The 20,811-nt window shown below is 45.4% G+C and overlaps 1 protein-coding gene across 1 annotated transcript in view; it reads right to left on the bottom strand.

Moving 5' to 3' along the window:
• The window catches only part of txnrd3 (thioredoxin reductase 3), an 81,637-nt gene that overhangs the window by 37,721 nt on the left and 23,105 nt on the right, over positions 1 to 20,811 (bottom strand). Inside the window, exons 6-8 of the mRNA XM_037678687.1 lie at positions 10,987 to 11,106; positions 10,751 to 10,893; positions 9,618 to 9,733 (exon numbers count right to left, since the gene is read on the bottom strand). Of these exons, the coding sequence (XP_037534615.1) occupies positions 9,618 to 9,733; positions 10,751 to 10,893; positions 10,987 to 11,106 (379 nt within the window). The remainder of the gene's footprint in view (positions 1 to 9,617; positions 9,734 to 10,750; positions 10,894 to 10,986; positions 11,107 to 20,811) is intronic.

The following is a 20,811-nucleotide window of genomic DNA, read 5'->3' as shown; positions in this document are numbered from 1 at the left end:
TGTCTTTGTCGTGTATTTGGTACAGACCTGCACTCATGCAGTAAGTTGAGAAGCCCACTTCCAAGTAGAACTCTTTGTTATAGTCTGGGTAGACTAAACATGGGGCTAGCTTGAGCCTGTCTTTGAGAGCGTTCATTGCCTGCTGCTGTGTATCACTCCAGACAAAAGGAACGTCTTTCTTTAAGAGTTCAGTCAGTGGTTTTGCGAGATCCGCATAATGCTCTATGAACTGGCGAGAGTAATTACACACTCCCAAGAAACTCTGCAGTTCCTTGAGATTGGTTGGGACTTTGAGGTTGTCTAGGCCTTGGGTGCGAGTCAACTGTGGTTGTATTCCGTCCGGACCTACTAGGAGGCCAACGTAATCCACCCTGGTTCTGCACCACTGGCATTTCGACAGTGAGATTTTAGCACCAGCAGTCGTTAGCTGATTGAGGACGTGGTCGATCTCAGCCAAATGAGAGTCCAGTGTCGGCTGTCTCAAAAGGATGTCGTCCACGTAGATCAGTGTCCCACGCTCGTGGGCGTCTGGACATGCTTTGTTCAAAAAGATGTTGAACTCTGCAGGTGAGTTAGCGTAGCCAAAGGGACACCTGGTAAAGGTGTATTGTCGGCTACCAAAAGTGAAAGCTAGTTTGTGTTGGTCCTCGGCGCGCACAGGGATGGTCCAAAAACCAGAGGCGACGTTGAGGGTCGAGAAGTACTTACCGTCGGTGACCTTTGGCAGTTCCTGGTGGAGCTGAGTCATTGGCCACCTGGATAAGGGTACTTGTTTATTTAGCTTTCTGTAATCTATGGTAAGTCTCCACTTACCATTTGGTTTTAAAACTGGCCATAGAGGCGCAGAGTAGGTGCTATTACATTGTCTGATTATACCTTTGACCAAAAGGTCATCAATGATCTCCTGGACAGGCTGGTGTGCCGCCAGAGGGATCTTGTATTGTCTGACAAATGTTGGCGGTGCGTTGGGTGGGGTTGGGATTCTCACTGCGTGGAGTGAGGTCAACCCACAATCTGTTGAATCAGTAGCAAATGACTTTTCATATTTTAAAAGAACTTGGCGTAGTTTGTCTCTTTCTTCATCAGATGTCAGAGCGTCGGCTTGTGCGACCACCTGATCAATCTGTGATGAGACTGATAAGGGTTCTTGCTCCTTGGGGAGCTCCAACGAATCCCTTTCTGAGTCGTCGGGCCTGTCTATGGGTAAAACACCATAGGTTTGAGGTCCTTGGTCGACGTCATTGGTTGAGAAAAGAGCTATGGCCTGTGTTGGTTCCGTGAACCATACTGGCCCAGCTTCTTGACTCGGTACCAGGTTATCTGGGAGTCCTCCCAGAAATGGAATGCCTAGTTCAAAATCATGAAAGTCGGTTGAAATCAACCATCCTAGCATAATCTTTTTTGGGATCAGCACCTCATCCATGCCAGTGTTACACACAGCAATAGATGTGGTCCTGGAGTCAAGACTCACCTGGTTCGTGGCTTCCACGGACAGTCCCAAGTTGAAAAATGCAGGAGAGGGTTGAAAATATGCCTGTTTATGGCTAATAGCTTGGCCAGCTATTATGTGGATTCGCACCATTAGGTTAATCACCTGTGGTGGTTTGGTTGCTAGCAACTTGGCAGGCCTCTGGAATGGTCTGCCCAGCCTTAAGGTTTGCCGCGTCTAGCACAGGCGCATCCTTTGTGGCTGGTTTTAGGGACCACAGCACCTTGTTGATGGTGTCCACATGGACACCCAACCTTACCAAAATGTCAGAGCCTATGTAGGATGCATGTGGTAAGTTTTGGATAACGAGAAACGGGTGAACCAGTTCTCGTTGATTCCAGTTCAGTTTTAGGTTAATGACTCCTTCTGCTGTCATTACCTGTGAACTATGGGGAACTAATGGAAAGCGGAAAGCTTTTTTAATTAGTTCTAGACCAACGTGTTTGTGAACCAAGGTTTCGTAGAAAGCTCGGTTAATTGCCGATTTATCTGTCCACAGAGACAGAACAGCATCGTTGGTGTGGGACCCTTGGATCTCTACACCCTTAACTACCAGTGGTAGGTAGTGTTTGGTGGACTCCGACTGCTCCAGCTCACAGAGGAGGCTGTCCTGTTGAGTCAGAGGTTGGACCTCTTGGGTTTCTTTGGTTTCACATGGTGTCAGAGGAGTACTCACCGGGCTCGTGTCCTCGGCTGAGGAGTCCTGTGTGCCTTCCGCGGTACCTGCTGTTGGGCAGTCTGTGTCACACTCCGGAGGCGTATCGATTGGCAGTGGTTTGCTCACTGTTGTCCACATTGTTTGATCACCATAATCTATAATCGCGCCGAAGCGATTTATAAAATCCTGGCCAACCAAAAATGGGAATGAGTCAACATGTGTCACGTGTACCGGGTGGTACAGTGTCATATTGCCAATCTGCATGTGAACCATTGCTATAGCTGTCAGGGTCGTTTTCTTTTCTGAGAGACCCTGCATTTCTATAGCACATTCAGAGAGAGGTATTATCCTGTTAACACTGGCAGCGGCCGTCCTCAGCTCCTCGAACAGTTTAGCTGACATGATTGTTATGTCTGCTCCACCGTCCAAGAGTGCTTCGTGTGTGAGGACACCTTCGAGTGTTACTAACAGGTACGCCTTTTTGGCGACCCCCCTTCTGATAAAGTTACACAGAAACCTTTTAGGTTTTTTCTGACGCTTCCTCACGCGTTCAGCCTTATCTGTGTAATTGTGGTTTGCCTGAACCGTCAGCACAGCAGAAGCTGTTTCTGAGTGTTCAGCCTGCGATGACTCGTCATCGTTCGTGTGTGTGTTTACCCCCCCTTCTTCCGATGAGGGGTTGTTTGAGGCAACAACAGCAATGTCTTGGTGTGTTCCACCGACATCTGTTATGTTGTCATTCGCGCCCTCAGATGTAATAGGAATTACATCACTGCAAAGTGCTCCTGGTTGGGTTCCCGTGTCAGTGTGTTTCAAAGTTTCTAACAACCTGCGTAGTTTCTCTGTCTCTTCCGAGCTCAGAGGTGTAGGGCCTTGTTTCTGGAACTTTTGTGATTTTTTCGCCTCGGTTCGTTTCATCCGAGGTGGGGGACGGTCAGGTACGTCTTGCGGGGTTTCCTTTACGTACTGCCCCTGCTGATATGGTTTCTCATATCGTTGCGTCCTGCGCCCACCCCGTTTTCGATAATCACTGTCTTCCTCTGAAAGAGGAGCCTTTTTGTCCCAGCGTGCACCTTCAGGACGCGGTTTGTTAGCTTGAACAGACTGTTTTCTCTCTTTCTTCTTAGGAGGAGGCGGCGAAGCACGTCGTCCTTCTAGTTCAAGAGGGAGGGGTTTAACCTTTACACTAGGAAACACTTCTATGGGCGTCTTAGCATGAGAACATGCTTCAAACACATTCACAGCACATTGCTTAATCTCACTGATGGATTTTTCTCTGAATTTTGCCATCATATGTACTGATTTTTTAAAATCAGAGTGGAGATTTTTGCTGAAAACAAACTTAAAACCATCATCTTCTTCCATTCCGGTCTCATTTCTGTTACCAAAATAAGCTTGGAAGATTCTTTTGTAATAAACTTTTGGATGTTCAGTTTTACCCTGCGTGACCTTGTCTGCAGCTGGGAAACCAGCAGGTCCCGTGCAGGGGTCGTACTCTCTGATCAAAGCTTCACACAGAAGGTTGTAATCCCTCTTCGTTGCATCAGGTAGACGCTCGATGAAGGTGAACACCTCTCTGTCCGAAGTGAGCCGTATCAGACTGATCTTATCCTCTGTCGTAGCATTAGGATAAGATCTCAATCTGAACTCCAGATCTTTGAGATACGCTTTTGTTCCAGCTGACCCCATGGGTCCGGGAATGAAGCGTTGTACATATTTTGAGATCTTCTGCAAATCATCCATTGAAGGAGACTGTATCAACGGTCTAACTTGTGTGACTGGTGGTGCAGACTGGTCAAGGCCTGCCCCTACCGCCCATGGTGGGGGTGGGGGTGGCTGATAAGGGTTGGTAGGAGGAGGTTCAAGTGGGTGCAGACCTGTCCCCACCCTCCGAGATGGGGGTGGAGGGGACTGCATGGTGTCAGGAGGAAGAGGTGCAAGTGGGTGCAGGTCTGTCCCTACCACCCGTGGTGGGGATGGAGATGACTGCATGGTGTATACCGATTCAGTGAGATGATATCGTGCAGGTCCATCCCCGCCGCCCGAGATGGGGTTGGGGGTGGCCGCATGGCGTTAGGAGGAAGAGGTGCAAGTGGGTGCAGACCCGTCCTTATCCCCCGGGTTGGGGGTGTTGAAACGGGGCTAAGGGGAGGAGGTGCAACAGCACCTGTCTGGGGTGGTTGTAGCTGACCCTGTTCGTCTCTGAGTCTCAAACCAGCTAGCTCCATGTCAGAAATCAGGTTTGTAGCTGTAGCAAGCTTCTCCTCACAAGCTGTCAGGCGCTTATGTGTCGTCTGATTTTCACTTTGTAAATTCAGCCAATTTCGGAGTATTATCTCCTTGTCTGCTTTGCAATCGTCCAGCTCCTTTAATCCGGCCTGCAATCGTGCTTGTAACATATTGTTATCTGCACACGCGGCTTCGTACGCTTGTTCCTTATCCGCAATCTTCACCTCATATGATTGAGCCTGTTCTGACAGCTCAGTCTTTGAGAGGTCCCTATCAGTCTGAATTTGTTGTTTCAGCAACTCAGATGCATTTAACAATTCGTCACACCTCTCCTTTTCAGACTCATATCCGTTGAACAGCAAGGTATATCGTTCAACCAGACGGTCCAGTTCCGCCTTCAGAAGCAGAGAAATTTTTGCCAACCGTTCACGGCTGGATTTTGTGTCCTCCTTCACGTTAGCTGCTTTTGACAACCTCTGCAGCTCCTCATATCTTTGATCATCATCAAGGTCTAGCAATTGCTCTAATTGTTTACCAACAATTGAATTTGTTAAAATATTTAAAGCTGTCTGGACAGCATCTCCGGATTGTAAGGGGTCAGTGTTTACATCTTCGTCCGCCATTATCTGCTATTTAGAAATTAAATAGGAGATGTAAATGTTTAGGTGGTAAAAGAAAATCAGAAAAATCTCTTTTTCCTGATAAGCTTACTCTTATTTAGTGATTTATCAATTAAACGTGCGTTATCTTCTAGCAAATGAGTAAACTTTTTCCAACTTTGTGAATATCTGTAACTGTATCTTATTTAAAAGTTTCTAAATTTTTATTTTGTACCTGTTTCTCAAGGATTTATCAGTGAATAAAAATTTGTTTGGCAAATGCTCTCTGCATAAATACCTTCATAACTTTTAAAATGCAAGATAACAGAGTTTATTCAACTTTGAGGAACAGTTAATAACTCAAAAAATGCCTTTAAAAAGAAAAACACGTTTAATTTCACTAAAATAACCTAAAAACGAAGTGAAACCTGTGATCCCACGTCTTCTCCAGAAGATGTCAGTACAACCTCAACAATTTTAACTCCGACACTGTTTGTGTTGTCCACTAGGGGAGCTATAACTTCCTGTGGCGTTCGGTTGACATCCTGTTGTTAGCCGCTTAGCTTAAAGTTAGCTTCGGCTAACCTCGGTTAAAATCAACATTTCTGAACGGATATTTTACACAAACGTGGCAAAATTTTAGCAATTAGACTTCGAACAACCTAAACACCGTGTCAGAACACAGCTTTGCAGCGCTTTTCAGCTTTAAAAAGCAGATTTTATTCCCTATGAAAACGAGTTTCCATTTCCGGGTCACGTGACTGAAATCACCAATGAAAAAGCAGCGCAGGGTTGAGAGGACTCCAACCTTGGACCAACTTACACTTGCTCATTCAAAAGCAGAAATCAGAAAAGGCATAATTACTCTGTAACAGCTTTGACATGAGTTCTAACTTTGCGTGAGAAAAATCATTACACAGTTAATAAAATTGATTAGTTCACTGCAACATCTAAAATGGTTTGAACTAAGACACTTTGATTATCAACATTTGTAAAATAGTAATGATAATAAAACAGAGAGTGTTCTTTTCACTTGAATCTTCAAGAGAGAAAGTCTCAGGATGGGTGAACCTGTATTTCTGGATTCAAATCAATGAAATGACAGTTCCTGTCCCACAAGGTTCTTAAGGTCAAGATTTTTGACCTTAGACTTAGTTTTTGACATGGGCCTAGTCCACTACAGTAATGCCATGGTCAGTAAACCATTTACCAGTGGTTTTGGCACAGTGAGCAGGTGCCAGGTAGTGCTGAAAAATGAAATCTTCATCTCCATAAAGCTTTTCAGCAGATGGAAGCATGAAGTGCTCCAAAATCTCCTGATAGCTAGCTGCATTGACCCTGCCCTTGATAAAACACAGTGGACCAACACCAGCAGCTGACATGGCACCCCAGACCATCAATGACTGTGGGTGCTTAACACTGGACTTCTGGCATTTCCTTCTCCCCAGTCTTCCTCCAGACTCTGGCACCTTGATTTCCAAATGACATGCAAAATTTGCTTTCATCCGAAAAAAGTACTTTGGAGCACTGAGCAACAGTCCAGTGCTGCTTCTCTGTAGCCCAGGTCAGGCGCTTCAGCCGCTGTTTCTGGTTCAAAAGTGGCTTGGCCTGGGGAATGCGGCACCTGTAGCCCATTTCCTTCACACGCCTGTGCACGGTGGCTCTGGATGTTTCTACTCCAGACTCAGTCCACTGCTTCCGCAGGTCCCCCAAGGTCTGGAATTGGCCCTTCTCCACAATCCTCCTCAGGGTCCGGTCACCTCTTCTCGTTGTGCAGCGTTTTCTGCCACACTTTTCCCTTCCCACAGACTTCCCACTGAGGTGCCTTGATACAGCACTCTGGGAACAGCCTATTCGTTCAGCAATTTCTTTCTGTGTCTTACCCTCTTGCTTGAGGGTGTCAATGATGGCCTTCTGGACAGCAGTCAGGTTGGCAGTCTTACCCATGATTGCGGTTTTCAGTAATGAACAAGGCTGGGAGTTTTTAAAAGCTTCGGGAATCTTTTGCAGGTGTTTAGAGTTACGTCGTTGATTCAGATAGTTAGGTTAATAGCTTGTTTAGAGAAACTTTTCATGATATGCTAATTTTTTGGGACAGGCATTTTGGGTTTTCATGAGCTGTATGCCATAATCATCAGTATTAAAACAATTAAAGACCTGAAATATTTCAGTTGGTGTGCAATGAGTCTGAAATATATGAAAGTTTCATTTTTATCATTACATTATGGAAAATAATGACCTTTATCACAATATGCTAATTTTTTGAGAAGGACCTGTAATGTTACACAACGTCCAGACTAGGGCTGCAACAACAAACCGATAAAATCTATAAAAATCGATGATTAAAAGTGTTGGCAACGAATTTCATTATTCTAAAAAAGTTAATTCTGGTCCTCTGGACATTCAAAAAAACAAAACAAAGCAAAACAACAAAAAAATGTAGAAACGTTTCGTCTCTCATCCGAGAGACTTCCTCAGTCTGAGGTGCTGTATTCAGCTCAGTTTCTTAAATAGCACCTTCTCAGAGTGGATCAACCAGTTTTGCTGCTGACAACCAAAACCAGCTGATCACATGCTCAAGAAGGACCATCAGCCTAACAATGGATCATTAGCACACTGATGGCTGTTTACTATTCACAGATACCGATACCATTTTTGCAATTAATAATAATTCTAACAAGAATAAAATTACGTTACACATTACAGTACATATTGTGAATTTTATTTTTTAACTTTGGTATTTCTATTCCAAGCAGTTTTCTTACATTAAAATAAACAAATAATTTCCAGTTCAAAAGAACAGTTGCAAACAACAAGTGACATGTCAGTGTCTAATGCTCACTGCTACACACTGAGGACCTTTTCACCTAACAGTTTTTCTTCAGAAACATCAACATGTCTGCTTTCTCTGGACACAAACAAGCCCGCTCCTGGCTGATGGCGTCTCCAGCAGTAGAAAATGTTCACTCTGAGGCTGTAGACGATTGTTGCACACACAGATACCTGGTTGTCAGTTTGATAGCACTGAAATATTGTCCCTCACATCCCACCAGCAGGTCACTGGATTCACTGAGGTTAGGGTTGATGCAGAGATCTGCGCCTCTGTGTCTCGGCCTGAATCTTCTCTGTGGATCTCTGGGGTTTAGGGCTCTGATCATCTCCCTAATTGACATGAGAACACAAAACATCAACAATAACATGGTTGTTTATTGCTCAAAAAACATCATCTAGGCTGAGAGATAAAAGCTTAACTGGTCAACAATATCTTTTACAGCTTAACTTACCTCCACCGTGCAGCTCCACTGAAGAAAAGACAGAAAACTTTTAACAACAAAGTCTGTGATTGTCCTGTGGCCCCCACCTCACTTTCCTTTTGTCTGTCTGTCCTCACATCTGGGTCAGAGGCTCCTGTGAGGAGAAGATAAACAGTGAACATTAGGTGAACTGTTTAAGCAGCTGACTGGATGGATGAGCAGTTTTACAAGTTAAGATTTATCTGTTACTGTCAATCTTTAGTTAGCTTCTGAGCTTAGCTAGCTACATAGATAAAATAAATTTACACATTAATATCTTAAAGTTAGCGTTATTTCACCGTGATGTATGTGTTAAGCTGCAGTAACGTTAACAAACGTAAACTTACCAGCTGAAACACAGACACGGAGCCGTCCTCGGGAGTTCTTTGATGAAGACGAGTCCGGCCGTGGAATGTTGATTCAGTCCGTTTAACACACACAGAGACTGACTAACGCTGAGAGGAGGAGGGGGAGGCTGCTGTCCGTCTGTCTTCTTGCAGAGAAACACGGAGAAACTTTCTGCTCGTGTGTTGTTGAACGGCTTCAACAACACACGCTGCACACGTGAACCCCGTCTGTGGGCGTCACCAGCACCATAGTCATACATTATACATAGATTAGGTACGGCAGCTTTATACAACTCTGGGTGTAAACACGTAGTCTGTTTGCTATATATCTGCGTTTTACCTGCCTGCATGCTGAAACCACATGACACCTTACAGCCAATACCGAAACTTGACACCAAAAAAAGAGTGACGTTTCAATCCATACACCGACAGGTGCAGTTCGGTCGGTGCCATAAGAACCTCGGTTCGGTACTCAGCCCTACTTGGACAAAACAAAAACAAGGGACGTGATCTCCAGGAAGCACCCACTGGTGCTATGGTAATGATTTCGAAGAGGTTATTAAGAGACCTCAGTGTTTCCCCTTGATAACTTTCCATGGCGGGGTGCTCATCTCGTCCGTGATTTTTGTCGGGGGGGAGGGGCGGGGAAGACGGACGGAGACACGTCCAAAGCTGCGCGCTGTTTAAACCAACAGTTTTACAGTTTTAGAGCAGGGTGTGTGAGAGGAGAGAGACAGAGACACATCTCAGCCACGCGCTGTCTGAACCGACTCAGTGTGAGGGTTCAGCATGAGGGAAGAGGCTGCCTTTAGCTTTTTAGCTAGCACACCTGCATTGTAAGCCGCTAGTTTAGCATTACGTCAGTGCCGACAGGTGGTTTGGGGTGGGGTTCGGTAGACTGGGTGCTCGGTTCTGTTGACAGGGCAGGGCGTCCCGCTTGTATAATGGTAGGGGAAACACTGGACCTGATGTTAGCAGGTCGGCTGGATGTCGTGTGCTCACCTGGTGATGCAGTACTCCTGATCTCCAGGGACGCCCAGGTAGCGAGGCCTCTCACCTGTAGCCAAGACAAACCTGGCTGCTGTGTGAAACGTCTCCTTGCCTCGTTTGTTCGTCGTCTGTTCCAGAACACAAGAACACACCGCCGACAGGTTCACAATCACAAAGGTGCACAAGCTTACAAATTTGTTAGCCTTTTTGACATCGAACCACCTGTAAATATCCTGTGAATGATTATTATAGTAATAATTTAGTATATTTATGTTCATACACTACAGTGCTGCTTTTATTATTGTTACTTTAAAACGTTTGGTTACTGAACTTGACCCTTTTTAAATCGAAGCTAAAGACTTTTTTATTCCAACAGGCTTTTAGTACTTAAATATGTGGTGACATTTCTGGTTCTTTGTTATTTTGTTGTGTTTTTCTTGATTTTAACTTGTTGGCATGTTAATTACAGTCTTTGTTAAGCACTTTGGTCACCATCACTGTGATTATGTAAAGCGCTACAGAAATAAATAAAATGAAAATAAAAGTCTATGGCTAAAGGAACCGCTTGCATGCAATAGTTTTTCCCCCAGGTGTCATGTAAAGGTTCAAACTAGAGGCTCAAAAGTAAATGGTAAATGGACTGTACTTATATAGCGCCTTTCTATCTTATCGAGCTACTCAAAGCGCTTTACACTACAATTGCTTTACACAAAATCAAGTTTTCTTCATATTTTAGAACAAGCAATAAAGAATGTTGTTTGTAAACAGTTTCTCCAGACTCAGCGATTCATTTTCTGCAGCCTGTCTACAGCTTCTTGTCTTCTTAATAAAAAATATTAACGGCTTGTTTTTCTAAAATGTCTTTCTGCAGATGAGCAGCTAAAGACAAGAATAAGAGCCAATGATGACCATAAGGAAATCTAGTCACTATTCTCACAGTAAAGACTTGTGCACAGGTCCACAGCATCTAGAGTGGAGATGAATACAGCAGAACAAAGGTACTTAGTTACAAAACACACCAGTTTACATTTGCCAACTCAACCAGTGATCATTTAAACAACAAGCCTTGAGCTCTCAGTCAACAATCAGGACTCCAGATGTTTGGATGAGGTACACGTTGAGCGCAGGGTTTAACACCCACTCACCTTGATTTTGTGTGGCTCAACAAACTCTGCAAAGGCGTTGACGTAGTCAACCTTCTTTTCCCTCAGCGACACCCTGTAGCCCCAGTTCAAAGAGCCGATGTAGTTGTTGACGGCAGTCTTCATCGTCTCCCAGTTGTGCTTCACTAAAAGCACCAGTCAAACCAAGACTTTGTGAGAAGGATTGTTGTTTGTTTTATGACGATTAAGTGAATACAGCAGCGGGTCCATGGCCTCACCCGTTTCGTCAAACTCCCAGCCGAACTTGCGTGCATCCTGTATGGCTGCACTCAGCAAGGCCGTCTGGTGCATTAGCTTCTTAGGAATGCAGCCGACGTTCACACAAGTTCCACCAAGTCCTTATAAACACAGAGGAGATTGGAAAAAAGGTTTGAAAGGTCCAAAATCCAGGTACACGAATCACAAAAAGGTTAAATCAGGTCATCTGGACAGATTCTTTAAGGGAGAAACATTTAATCTTTCATCTGAAACACTTCATCAGTCTGAGGCCTGCCACCAACATCTGTCTCATAAACAGCACCTCCTTGATGTTTCAAGCCAGCACTGTGGAGTTCACAGAAAATAGCTTTACACATGCCACAAGGAACCATCCGTCCAAAACAATCATCATGTATAACAGAAGTGCAAAAAAAAAGCGATTCATTAAAGAATTTAGATTCTTAGTCTAGGTGATTCTGAATCGGTTCTAAAGGCCCAAAAATTGATTTTAAAATGGGTTTAAGTTTTATTTTTTTCTGCTCCTACTCCCGAGTGTACTGCATATCATATTATGTTTCCACCCATCACCGTGGAATTTGGCCTTGTAGGCCACCGTACAGCAAGCTAGTTAGCCAGCTCCCTTAATATGAATGGAGTTTGCTAGCATGGAGGGGGACAGTGTGATTCAACCCACTCCTTCATTGTTAAAGATCATTTCAGATCCTGTGGGGCGGCTGTGGCTGAGTGGTTAGAGCAGTCGTCCTCCAATGCAAGAGCTGGGGGTTCAAATCCACCAGCAGCCACATGCTGAAGTGTCCCTGGGCAAGACACTTGAACCCCTCATAGCCTCTGATGTGTGTCCCATCAGTGTATGAATGTGATCTAAAGCACTGATTAGTCTCTTTAGAATGATTTGTTCAATTAGCTTTGTAGTGATCTAGTAGAATGCTGTATGAATGGGTAAATGAGGACACAGATTGTAGTGTAAAGCGCTTTGAGTATCTTGAAATAATATAGAAAGGCGTTATATAAGTACAGTCCATTTACCATCCTACAATGTTCTGGGGAAGACAGAGCTCGACAAGAGCACTGCTGTTTGCAAGAAGTGTAAAATAGAACTGCGGTACAGAATTTTGGAAATCCAACAAAGTGTGCAGAAGGAAGATGAAAAGTGAAGCAGCCCACCAGCTGCAACAAACTTCCAGCTGATTCGCCAACAGCTGTGAAGATTTCTCACTCCATCTCCTGCACAAAGATTTATGAGCAGACAGCTCAGTTGAAGGCGAGGGGTTTAGGTTTATTTTTAATTAGAGATGCACCGATCCGATATCAATCGGTACAGATATCTGAAAAACTTCTGGATCGAGTATCGTGACAATGTGAACGATCCATTTTCCAATCCAACCTGCAGAGATTTCCGATCCATGATGCATGTTGGCATCAAACTATGGAATGGATTTCCTGAACGGAGGCGTGTTTCATGAACTCAGAGTAATAAGACCCGCCTCACATTTAGGAAATCCATTTCATAGTTTGCATCCAGCTACAACGTGAGGACTGAGTTAGCAGCACTGTAGCTAACAGCTAACCAACTTTTCATCTAAACATGTCCGCTGTGTGGAAGTATTTTACACTAGAAACACCACAAAACAAGACGGCAACGCACAATGTCTGCAGAGCCATAGCACCACATTAAACCACGGTAAAGTTAGTTTTACATTGGACATTCGAGCTACGTGGCTTCAGCGTGGCGCTACTCTTGCTCAACCAAAAACAGGCAACCCGACCCCAGCCAGCTGCGTCCAATCTGCCCCGCTAAATCTGCCCGTCTCTGAGGAGGGTCAGACTGAGCGCAGCTGACCGAAATCAGACTGCTTGCTTTGGACTGAAGAAGAAGAAGACATCGCTGAAGCCCCAGAGCTCGAATGTTTACAGAGAAGTTGATAAACTTCATCATAATTAATGACCAACCACTATCAGTTTTAGGAAATGAAGGATTTCACAGCTTGATACTTGCAGCCAAGTTATAGTTTACCCTCCAGGAGATATTTATCAGTACAACAGTAGACGATCATTAAAAAAAAAAAAAAAAAAAAAATAAAAGATTTGAAAAATAAAAATATATATATATATATATATATATATATATATATATATATATATATAAAAAACGAAACAAAAACAGCTACATTATAAAGTGATGTAAATAACTAAAAACAAGAACATGTCTGTTGGTTTATGCCAGTGCTTCTCAATTATTTTCTGTTACACCCCCCCTAGGAAGAAGTAAACACTTCGCGCTCCCCCAACTCTCTGCCGCGACTGTAAATAGTATAATTTGTCTATAAAATTGTTACAAGTACACCTCTACATAACATTGTATCCTTATTAACATTAAATTAAAAAAATATAGAAATATAGATCATACTGATGGGGGGCTCTGGGGGTCCTCCCCCAGAAAAGTTTGAATAAAGTAGATGCCATTTCCTGCATTCTGATGTATTTTAATGGTTGTTTAACAGCTAGTTTTACCTACATAAGTAAACACTTGGAACACCTTGGGATTCCCCTGGAGGAGCTGGTCCAAGTGGCTGGGGAGAGGGAAGTCTGGGCCTCCCTACTTAGGCTGGTATAAACCCCGAGGATGGATGGAAGTAAACACTTGATTTAGTAACTATTTTAGAGCTAATAGCACAACAAGAAGTAGCCTGACCAACAGCTGATTCAATGAATTAAAAATATTATATATTCAAAGGTGATGATTTGATGCCCAAATTAAAATTAAATGTCTGTAACTTAGTTGACTTCAAATGTAATAAGATTATCAATGAATGTTTGAGACAAATGATTTATTGATTATAACAAAGATTCCTTCAAGAAACATCCTAATATAAATCATAAAACCATAATGACTTCTGCTCATTCTAAATTTGTCAAATGGCCTAAATCTCCTAAAGTGAATGAGAATCATTTTAAAATAATAAATAAGATATATCCTGTAGCCATGTTTCTTGAAAGAAGATTTAAATTTGATGTTGATTTTTGTGCCTTTTATAAATCACAAGATGAATCCCTCAAGCAATTTTTTTTTTCCATGTCAATACAAAGTGTTTGGTCAGACATCAGAAACTGGATTAATCTCATTCCTTCTTTTCATGCTGATGCCATTTTACTTTATGTGGATAACTTAAGCTCAGCTTTCACGGATTCATTAATATAGTCGTACTTATAACAAAGTACAACATTCACTGTAGTAAGAGGAGAGATAATGATAATAAGCCTTCCTTCTAGTTTGATTAACAATTTTAAGTCATGTTATTCTTCATTAAGTAGATTAAAAATCTGCAAAACTGAATCATCTCACAACAGATACAAACATTGTTTTAATTAAAACAATGTTTCTCAAGAAAAAAAAACTAATGAGCTTGTCAGTATGTAAGGGGCGTTTACCTTAGGGACAAATTGAGGTTCTCGATTGGTCAGTTACTGACACGCCTTCTGAGGTGATTGATGGGTCAAGCCGTCGAGGATCCGATTGAAAAAAGAAAAAATGAGAGCTGCAGCAGCCCGGCTGGGAGGAGGCGGGGCTGCACAAATGCAGCGGAAGCGCAGCAGTTTCTATGCAGCGCAGGGCTCCAAGTAAAGCAGGAGATAACCAGATATTTTGGTTGTGCCCTCACTGGCCTGGGACCCTTAGAGATCATGGGCCCCTGGGCAGTTGCCCAGTTGGTTAATCCGGCTTTGGCTGGACCTGAACTTCAGAGCAGCAGAGAAGTTGCAAACAGCGCAAGGGCGAGCGGGCTGTGTGTGTGTGTGGATGTGTTGGTGGGTCCAGGGGAACGTGCTCACAAGAGAAGAACCTGACAAGTTGTTTAATGACAAAATATATTTTGTTAGCAAAGAATAGAGTCCTAACATTTGTTAAACATACGTTTTTCCAACAAAAAAAAAAAAAAAACATGAAAACTGTATTTTGACAGTCGATAAAACTAAAAAATGTTGTAATTGTGAAAGAGGAAAGATGGGGGCAGGTGTCGCTCTTACGTTGAGTTTATACTCTTTGTTGCTGCGTGCTGTGGGTGAAATGCGTCCAGAGCTGAGGATTTGTTGGCAAATAATAGAGTCCTAACATTTATTAAACATTACTTCTGTATTAAAAAACATCAAAATTGTTCTTTGACAAACCAAAAAACAAACAAACAAAAAAAACGTTAAAGTGAAAGAGGGGCAGGTAACTAACGCGTGCTACAGGGTGACGAGCGTCACCAGCTGCTCAGCAGCAGCAGAGGGAAGAGACACGGTTCAAGCATCGCTCCTCAAACGACAGGACAGACATATTTGTTCATAACTTTATTATTTTTAAAACTGAGAGTTGACAAATTTTAGCAAACAGTTGCTGAACGCACCCTGACAAAATGAGAATGGTGCCAAAAAAAAAAACGTTGGTTACGTACTGTAACCCCAGATTCTATGAGTATAAGCGTAGCCCTTTAAGGCTGTCGCTGATGGGTTTATCCCGTTATGCGCAGCATAAGCACTGAAAAAAATTTAGTCCACGCCCACCTGCTGTGTGGGCCCCACCCGGTCCATATAAATTACGTTAAGAGCGGGAAATCGGCTCCCAAAATAGCTTTTTCTTCAGCCATTTAGGAGCCAGTGAGGCCTGACGCTTAAAGGGCTACGCTTATACTCATAGAATCTGGGGTTACAGTACGTAACCAACGTTCTATGTCGTATAAGCTTCACCCTTTAAGGCTGTCGCTGATGGGTTAAGGGCAAAGCGGATGTGGTCCTCGCCTCACTGGGTCCATTCGAACACAGTATGACGCGGAAGCTTGCCCAAAAAACGTCTTTTCACTCAGCTCCCTGTGTGCATAACTACGCGTTGTGTAATTATGTGCCATGCACAGACGCATGTTGTGTAACTATGCGTACTGACAAAAACATGAACGCCCCGGAAATTTTCAATAGGGAAAGGATGTTGAAAAGAAGAGGGGGGGGGGGGGGGCATGAACCAACTGGTTCATGGCTGAGTAGTATAAACAGATCAAAAAACAATGAACTGATTATTGATCAAATGAACTGATTGGTAACAATAGTCATGAATTGATTAATGACAATAGAACCAAAATCACAGACACAACTTGTGACTGATAACAACATCTCACACTGTAATGCATGCAGACAGAAGTGAGCTTAAACAGAGTTCCATGAAAAACAACAATATTCATTCTGTTAGAGCACTAAGGACAGAATGTGTCATGGAACGAGCCGTCACATCACGTAAATAAAAGCGAATGAATGAGCAGGGTATTGACCACGCAGCCGCAGTGCAAATGTCCTGCATTGACATACCATTATGCAGAGCAGTCGAAGATGCGATAACCCTGGTCGAGTGTGCTTGAGGTTGACAGGAGGCTCTAAATCTGATGCTTGTAGGCTTCAGAAATGGCCTCACACAGCCAGTGTGACAAACGCTGGGTGGATAACGGGCGACCTGCGATGCATCTCTATAATGCACAAACAGGTGTTGAGTTTGACGCATTACAGCTATGCAACACGTCAACGCCCGCACTGGACAGAGAAGATGAAAAGATGCTTCATCTTCTGATCTGTGGGGGGGAGGGAAAAAAACCCTCCAACGATATCGCTCTTGATTTAAAAGAGCTTGTGATGATTTTAGGCATAAAAGCTAGGTTTGGTCTTAAATCAGCTGAGCTGCCGTCAGCCTGAATTCTGAGACATGACGGAGCGACAGAGAAGGCAGATAAATCACTCACCCTCTTAGCAGATGTTAAAACCAGCAGCAGGGCTGTTTTAAGAGACAAGAATTTAAGTGAAACCTGATCCAGAGGCTCAAATGGAGCTTGATCAGGGCTCGCAGGACCAGCGTTAAATCCCACTGTGGAGCAAGTGGACATGAAGCAGGCCTGCGTCTCTGTACACCTTTTAGAAACCGCTCCATCAGCGGGTGATTAAAAGCCGTTCTGTCTCCGAACCCTTCGTGGCAGGAAGAGATGGCTGCAGCGTACGTTTTAATCGTGCTGAATGCCAACTTCCTATCCATCAGCTGTTGTAGAAAAGACAACACGCCGCCTAATGGGCATGAGGTGGCCTCTCCACCTTTCTCTGTACACCAGTGCTGAAAAGCCGTCCACTTTGATGTGTACAGAGCTGTGGTAAATGCAGCACGTGAATCTTGGATTGTGCGCACTACCTCCTGCGGGAGACCCATCCTCTCTAAGCGGGACCGCTCAGCGGCCAGACCCACAGGTGCTGGCCTATTTCTGAGTAACTCCTGATCGCTCCTCCTGCTTGAAGGAGAGTGACCTCCCTCTACGGCAGTTTTCACGGACGACCCGACAACAGACGTTGCAAGACTGGGAACCATGGTGCGTTCACGTGCTCGGGAGCCACCAGAAGAGCTGTCAATCCCTCCTCTTGAACTCGGTTCAGGAACCGTAAAATCAGAGGAGGTGGGGGAAACGCGTACAGAAGCGTTTTGGGCCACGGGCTGTGAGCAAATGCATCCACCCCCAGCGATGGATCGTCTCGCGGGCTCAGGGGAAAACCAGAATTGACACCGAGCGTTCTCTCGTGTCGCAAACAGGTCCACAGCTGCTTTGCCAAACTTTTGCCACGTCTGAACCGTCAGGTCTAGATGGAGAGTCCAGTCCCCGTGACGTGGGCCGCCCCTGGACATCACATCTGCCCCTCTGTTCAGAACACCGGGTATGTAAACTGCTCTGATGGAGAGCAGGTTTTGGTGAGCCCAACACAGTAGCTTTGCGCAATGTGTAACATCTGGGCTGAACGCACACCCCCTTGATGGTTATGTACGCAGCAGTCATCATGTTGTCTGAGTGAATCAACACATGTTGATTCTGTAACACGGGAGCAAAGTGTTGAATCACGTTCAGCACTGTACGACAATCCAAAGACATTTATGTGGGCTGATGTGTGATGGGGCCACAGCGCCCCTACTGCTTGAGATAGGTATGTCCCCCCCCCCCCCCCCCCCAGCCTGACAGCGAAGCGTCCGTGAAAACTGACACGTGTGACGCGGGTCTGCTGACGGGAACTCCTCCTGACAGAACCAGGGTGTTTCCCCAGTGTCGGAGGTCTGTTCTCACGGAGGGAGGGGCAGTGATCATCCGTCTCTTTTGTTTTACTGGATCCACACGCAGATGCGCAAACCACCTGTGGAGGCGTGTCATGTGTAACAAACCCAGCGGAACCGCTGTGTGAGCTGATGACATCATTCCTAACAGCTTCAAGACGGAAATAGCTGTTACCACTTTGCCAGGTCTTACGTGGCGGAGTTGACTTTTAAAAGTGTCGAACCTCGTTTGTGATGAACGAGCCTTCATGGTGGTTGAATTTAATTCCACTCCCAGATAAACAATTGTCTGGGCCGGGAAAAATTTAGCTTTTTTTCCAATTTATGGCGAAGTCCAGATTTAACAGGTGTGATGTCAACACCTGAGCCTGCATCAGCGCCTCCTGTCTGGAGTGACAGGAGCAGCAGATCATCCAGGTAAAACAAAAACTCTCATCCCTGCTCTGTGTAACAGATACTTCATCTCCTGAAAGGAGAAAAAAACGCAGGAATTTTCTGTGTTTTGGGATGATCGGTATGCGTTTCTCTGGATGTTGTACAACAGCTGTCTGGTTGTCAACATGTGAAAAACGGTCTGTCAATGATCATCTTGTTGAAAAAAAACTGACAGATCCACGATCGTTCTCATTCCTCCGGTCCGTTGGGAACTGGGAAGTAACGTGAGTAAAACCCTGTGTTTTCTCTCTGTTGGGGAACTCTGGAGATTACTTTTATCAGAAACACTTGGACTTCTGCATTTAGGGATGAAATTTGGACTGATGATGACAGGACCGTTTCTATAACTCCTCCGAACGGAGGGGGTGGGGTTGCAAACTATAACTTGTAACTATTTGCATAACGCCCTGTCCATCCATCTGACCGGCGAGCATGTTTTAGCCACTCTACGTAATGCTCGTGGAGTGAACGTGCGTTTAAGTGACGCGTCACGTTTTGTACGGCCGTCAGCAGTCCGCCCCTCGAGACTGCTGTCATGTATCGCGGGAATGTTTTCTGCGTGACTTAGGCGAGGCTTCCTCGAAAAAAGGCTCTGAACGCGCTCGTGCGCTGCGTTCGGGCCGCAGACAAACCTTCATGTACAGGTGGGCCGGTGTGTGCTGAGACAAAGCGTGTGACAGCTGATGACGCTGTGGGGCTGCGCGTTTGACGTCGCTGTGAGAACGTTGAGAGGCGGAGGGCGTGACTTCATCTACGCCGTGCTGTTGGAGCGAAGGCTGCGAGCCCCGCGGGAGCACACGTTTTCTCTGGAGGGACGCGCGCCGCTCTCGCTGGAAGGAGGCGGAACTCGTCATCAGGGTTCGTTCAGCTGCCTCACGCTTTATGTTGCCGTGAGTTGCCGGACGCTGAGACGCGGTGGGTGACGGCTGCCCGCGTTTGATTTGGTGGGGCGAGTGTCGCTCTTGTGAGAGCGAAGACCTCCACCTGACCCAGCCTGCGGTCCACATTTATACCAATGTGAGACGGAGAGCACCGGGCAGCTGTGTGTGTGTGAGCCACTTCAACACAGCGCCGTTGGATGGAGGCTGTTTCATCCCACGAGTGCGAGTTTGACACCGCTTGGGTGAGGATCGTGCCGCTCTGGATGATAACGAGTTATTTTCGCTTACCATTGTGTCATGTGATCGACTCGTCATGTCTTGGAGCGACGGTGAGTTTAAAAAATCTTTATTTAAGGACACCGGCTCGTTATGTGTGAAGGATGTGTGCGCAGCTGCTGTGAGTTCATCCGAGCTTACAGACTGGCTAAAAAACAGACACTTTGATCATTGAATGATGATTTATTTCAACTTTCATGTCTCTTTTACGCACACCCTCCAGAGACCGTCATTTTCAAGGCTTCTCCCTCTTGAGCTCTGCCATTTGTTTGCCCAGAGCGCTGTCTTGCAGGCGAACTCTGGGGAAACGCTGAACTGCAGGTTGCCGGAATGAAGAGGGCTGGATTCTGACGAGCGGGGCTGGTGGTGGAACTGAGCGAGAGCCGCGGCCGTGGAAACGTCGATGCTTTGCTAGCGACGGTCCCTCCAGTGGGCCGGGTGGCGGGATGAGCCGCGCGGCTTGATGAGGTGGCGCACAGCCTCTGGCACCTCCTCCGACTGCTTCAACTCGCCAGCATGGATCTGAAGCTGCTCTCGAACAGCACGTCCGCCGTGATGGGCCCTCCATCAGGTCTTTGTGCAGTTTCTCCGGCAGCCAGGGAGAGTAATGAAACCAGGTGGATCGTTGGATCATCGTCATCCACGCTGCAATCGTCGACAGGCAAACCGTAGAAGAGGCACACATGTTGAAGATAACGTCTGCTGCCTTACAAAGGGAGTTCTTTGTCTCCAAGGCAGGTCTGCGGCCTTCAGCCCCTTTGGACAGGCTATATGCTAGCAGGGCCACGTTGTTGCTAGCTGCGGCTGCCTGAAAGCACATTGATGGGCTCAATTGGAGAGCGTGGTCACCGTCTGATTCGTGTTTCTCCGGAGGGACGGGACGCTGCTCCGACCTGGACAGCTTCGCTCCGAAGCTTCCGCGAGGCTCGGCTCCAGGGGGGTTACCGAGGAATAGCCCCGCCCGGTGAACCCCTCCACTCTGGTGATGGGTGCGGACTGGGGACCGACTCTCCCAATCTACCAGGAAAAAACCCGTCTGTGGCCTCGCCCGTAGGACGTCCTGTTGGGAGCGCGAGGCCATATTGGTCAAGACGGTGAGCCGGAATGGAGCCCAGTAAACAACCTTCCTGCCG

This window comes from Nematolebias whitei, chromosome 7 (assembly GCF_014905685.2).
Source record: "Nematolebias whitei isolate Nwh7 chromosome 7, NemWhi1, whole genome shotgun sequence".
In the NCBI taxonomy this organism is placed as follows: domain Eukaryota; kingdom Metazoa; phylum Chordata; class Actinopteri; order Cyprinodontiformes; family Rivulidae; genus Nematolebias; species Nematolebias whitei.
Note: the sequence above shows the minus strand (reverse complement) of the source record. Positions and strands in the feature narration are given on the sequence as shown.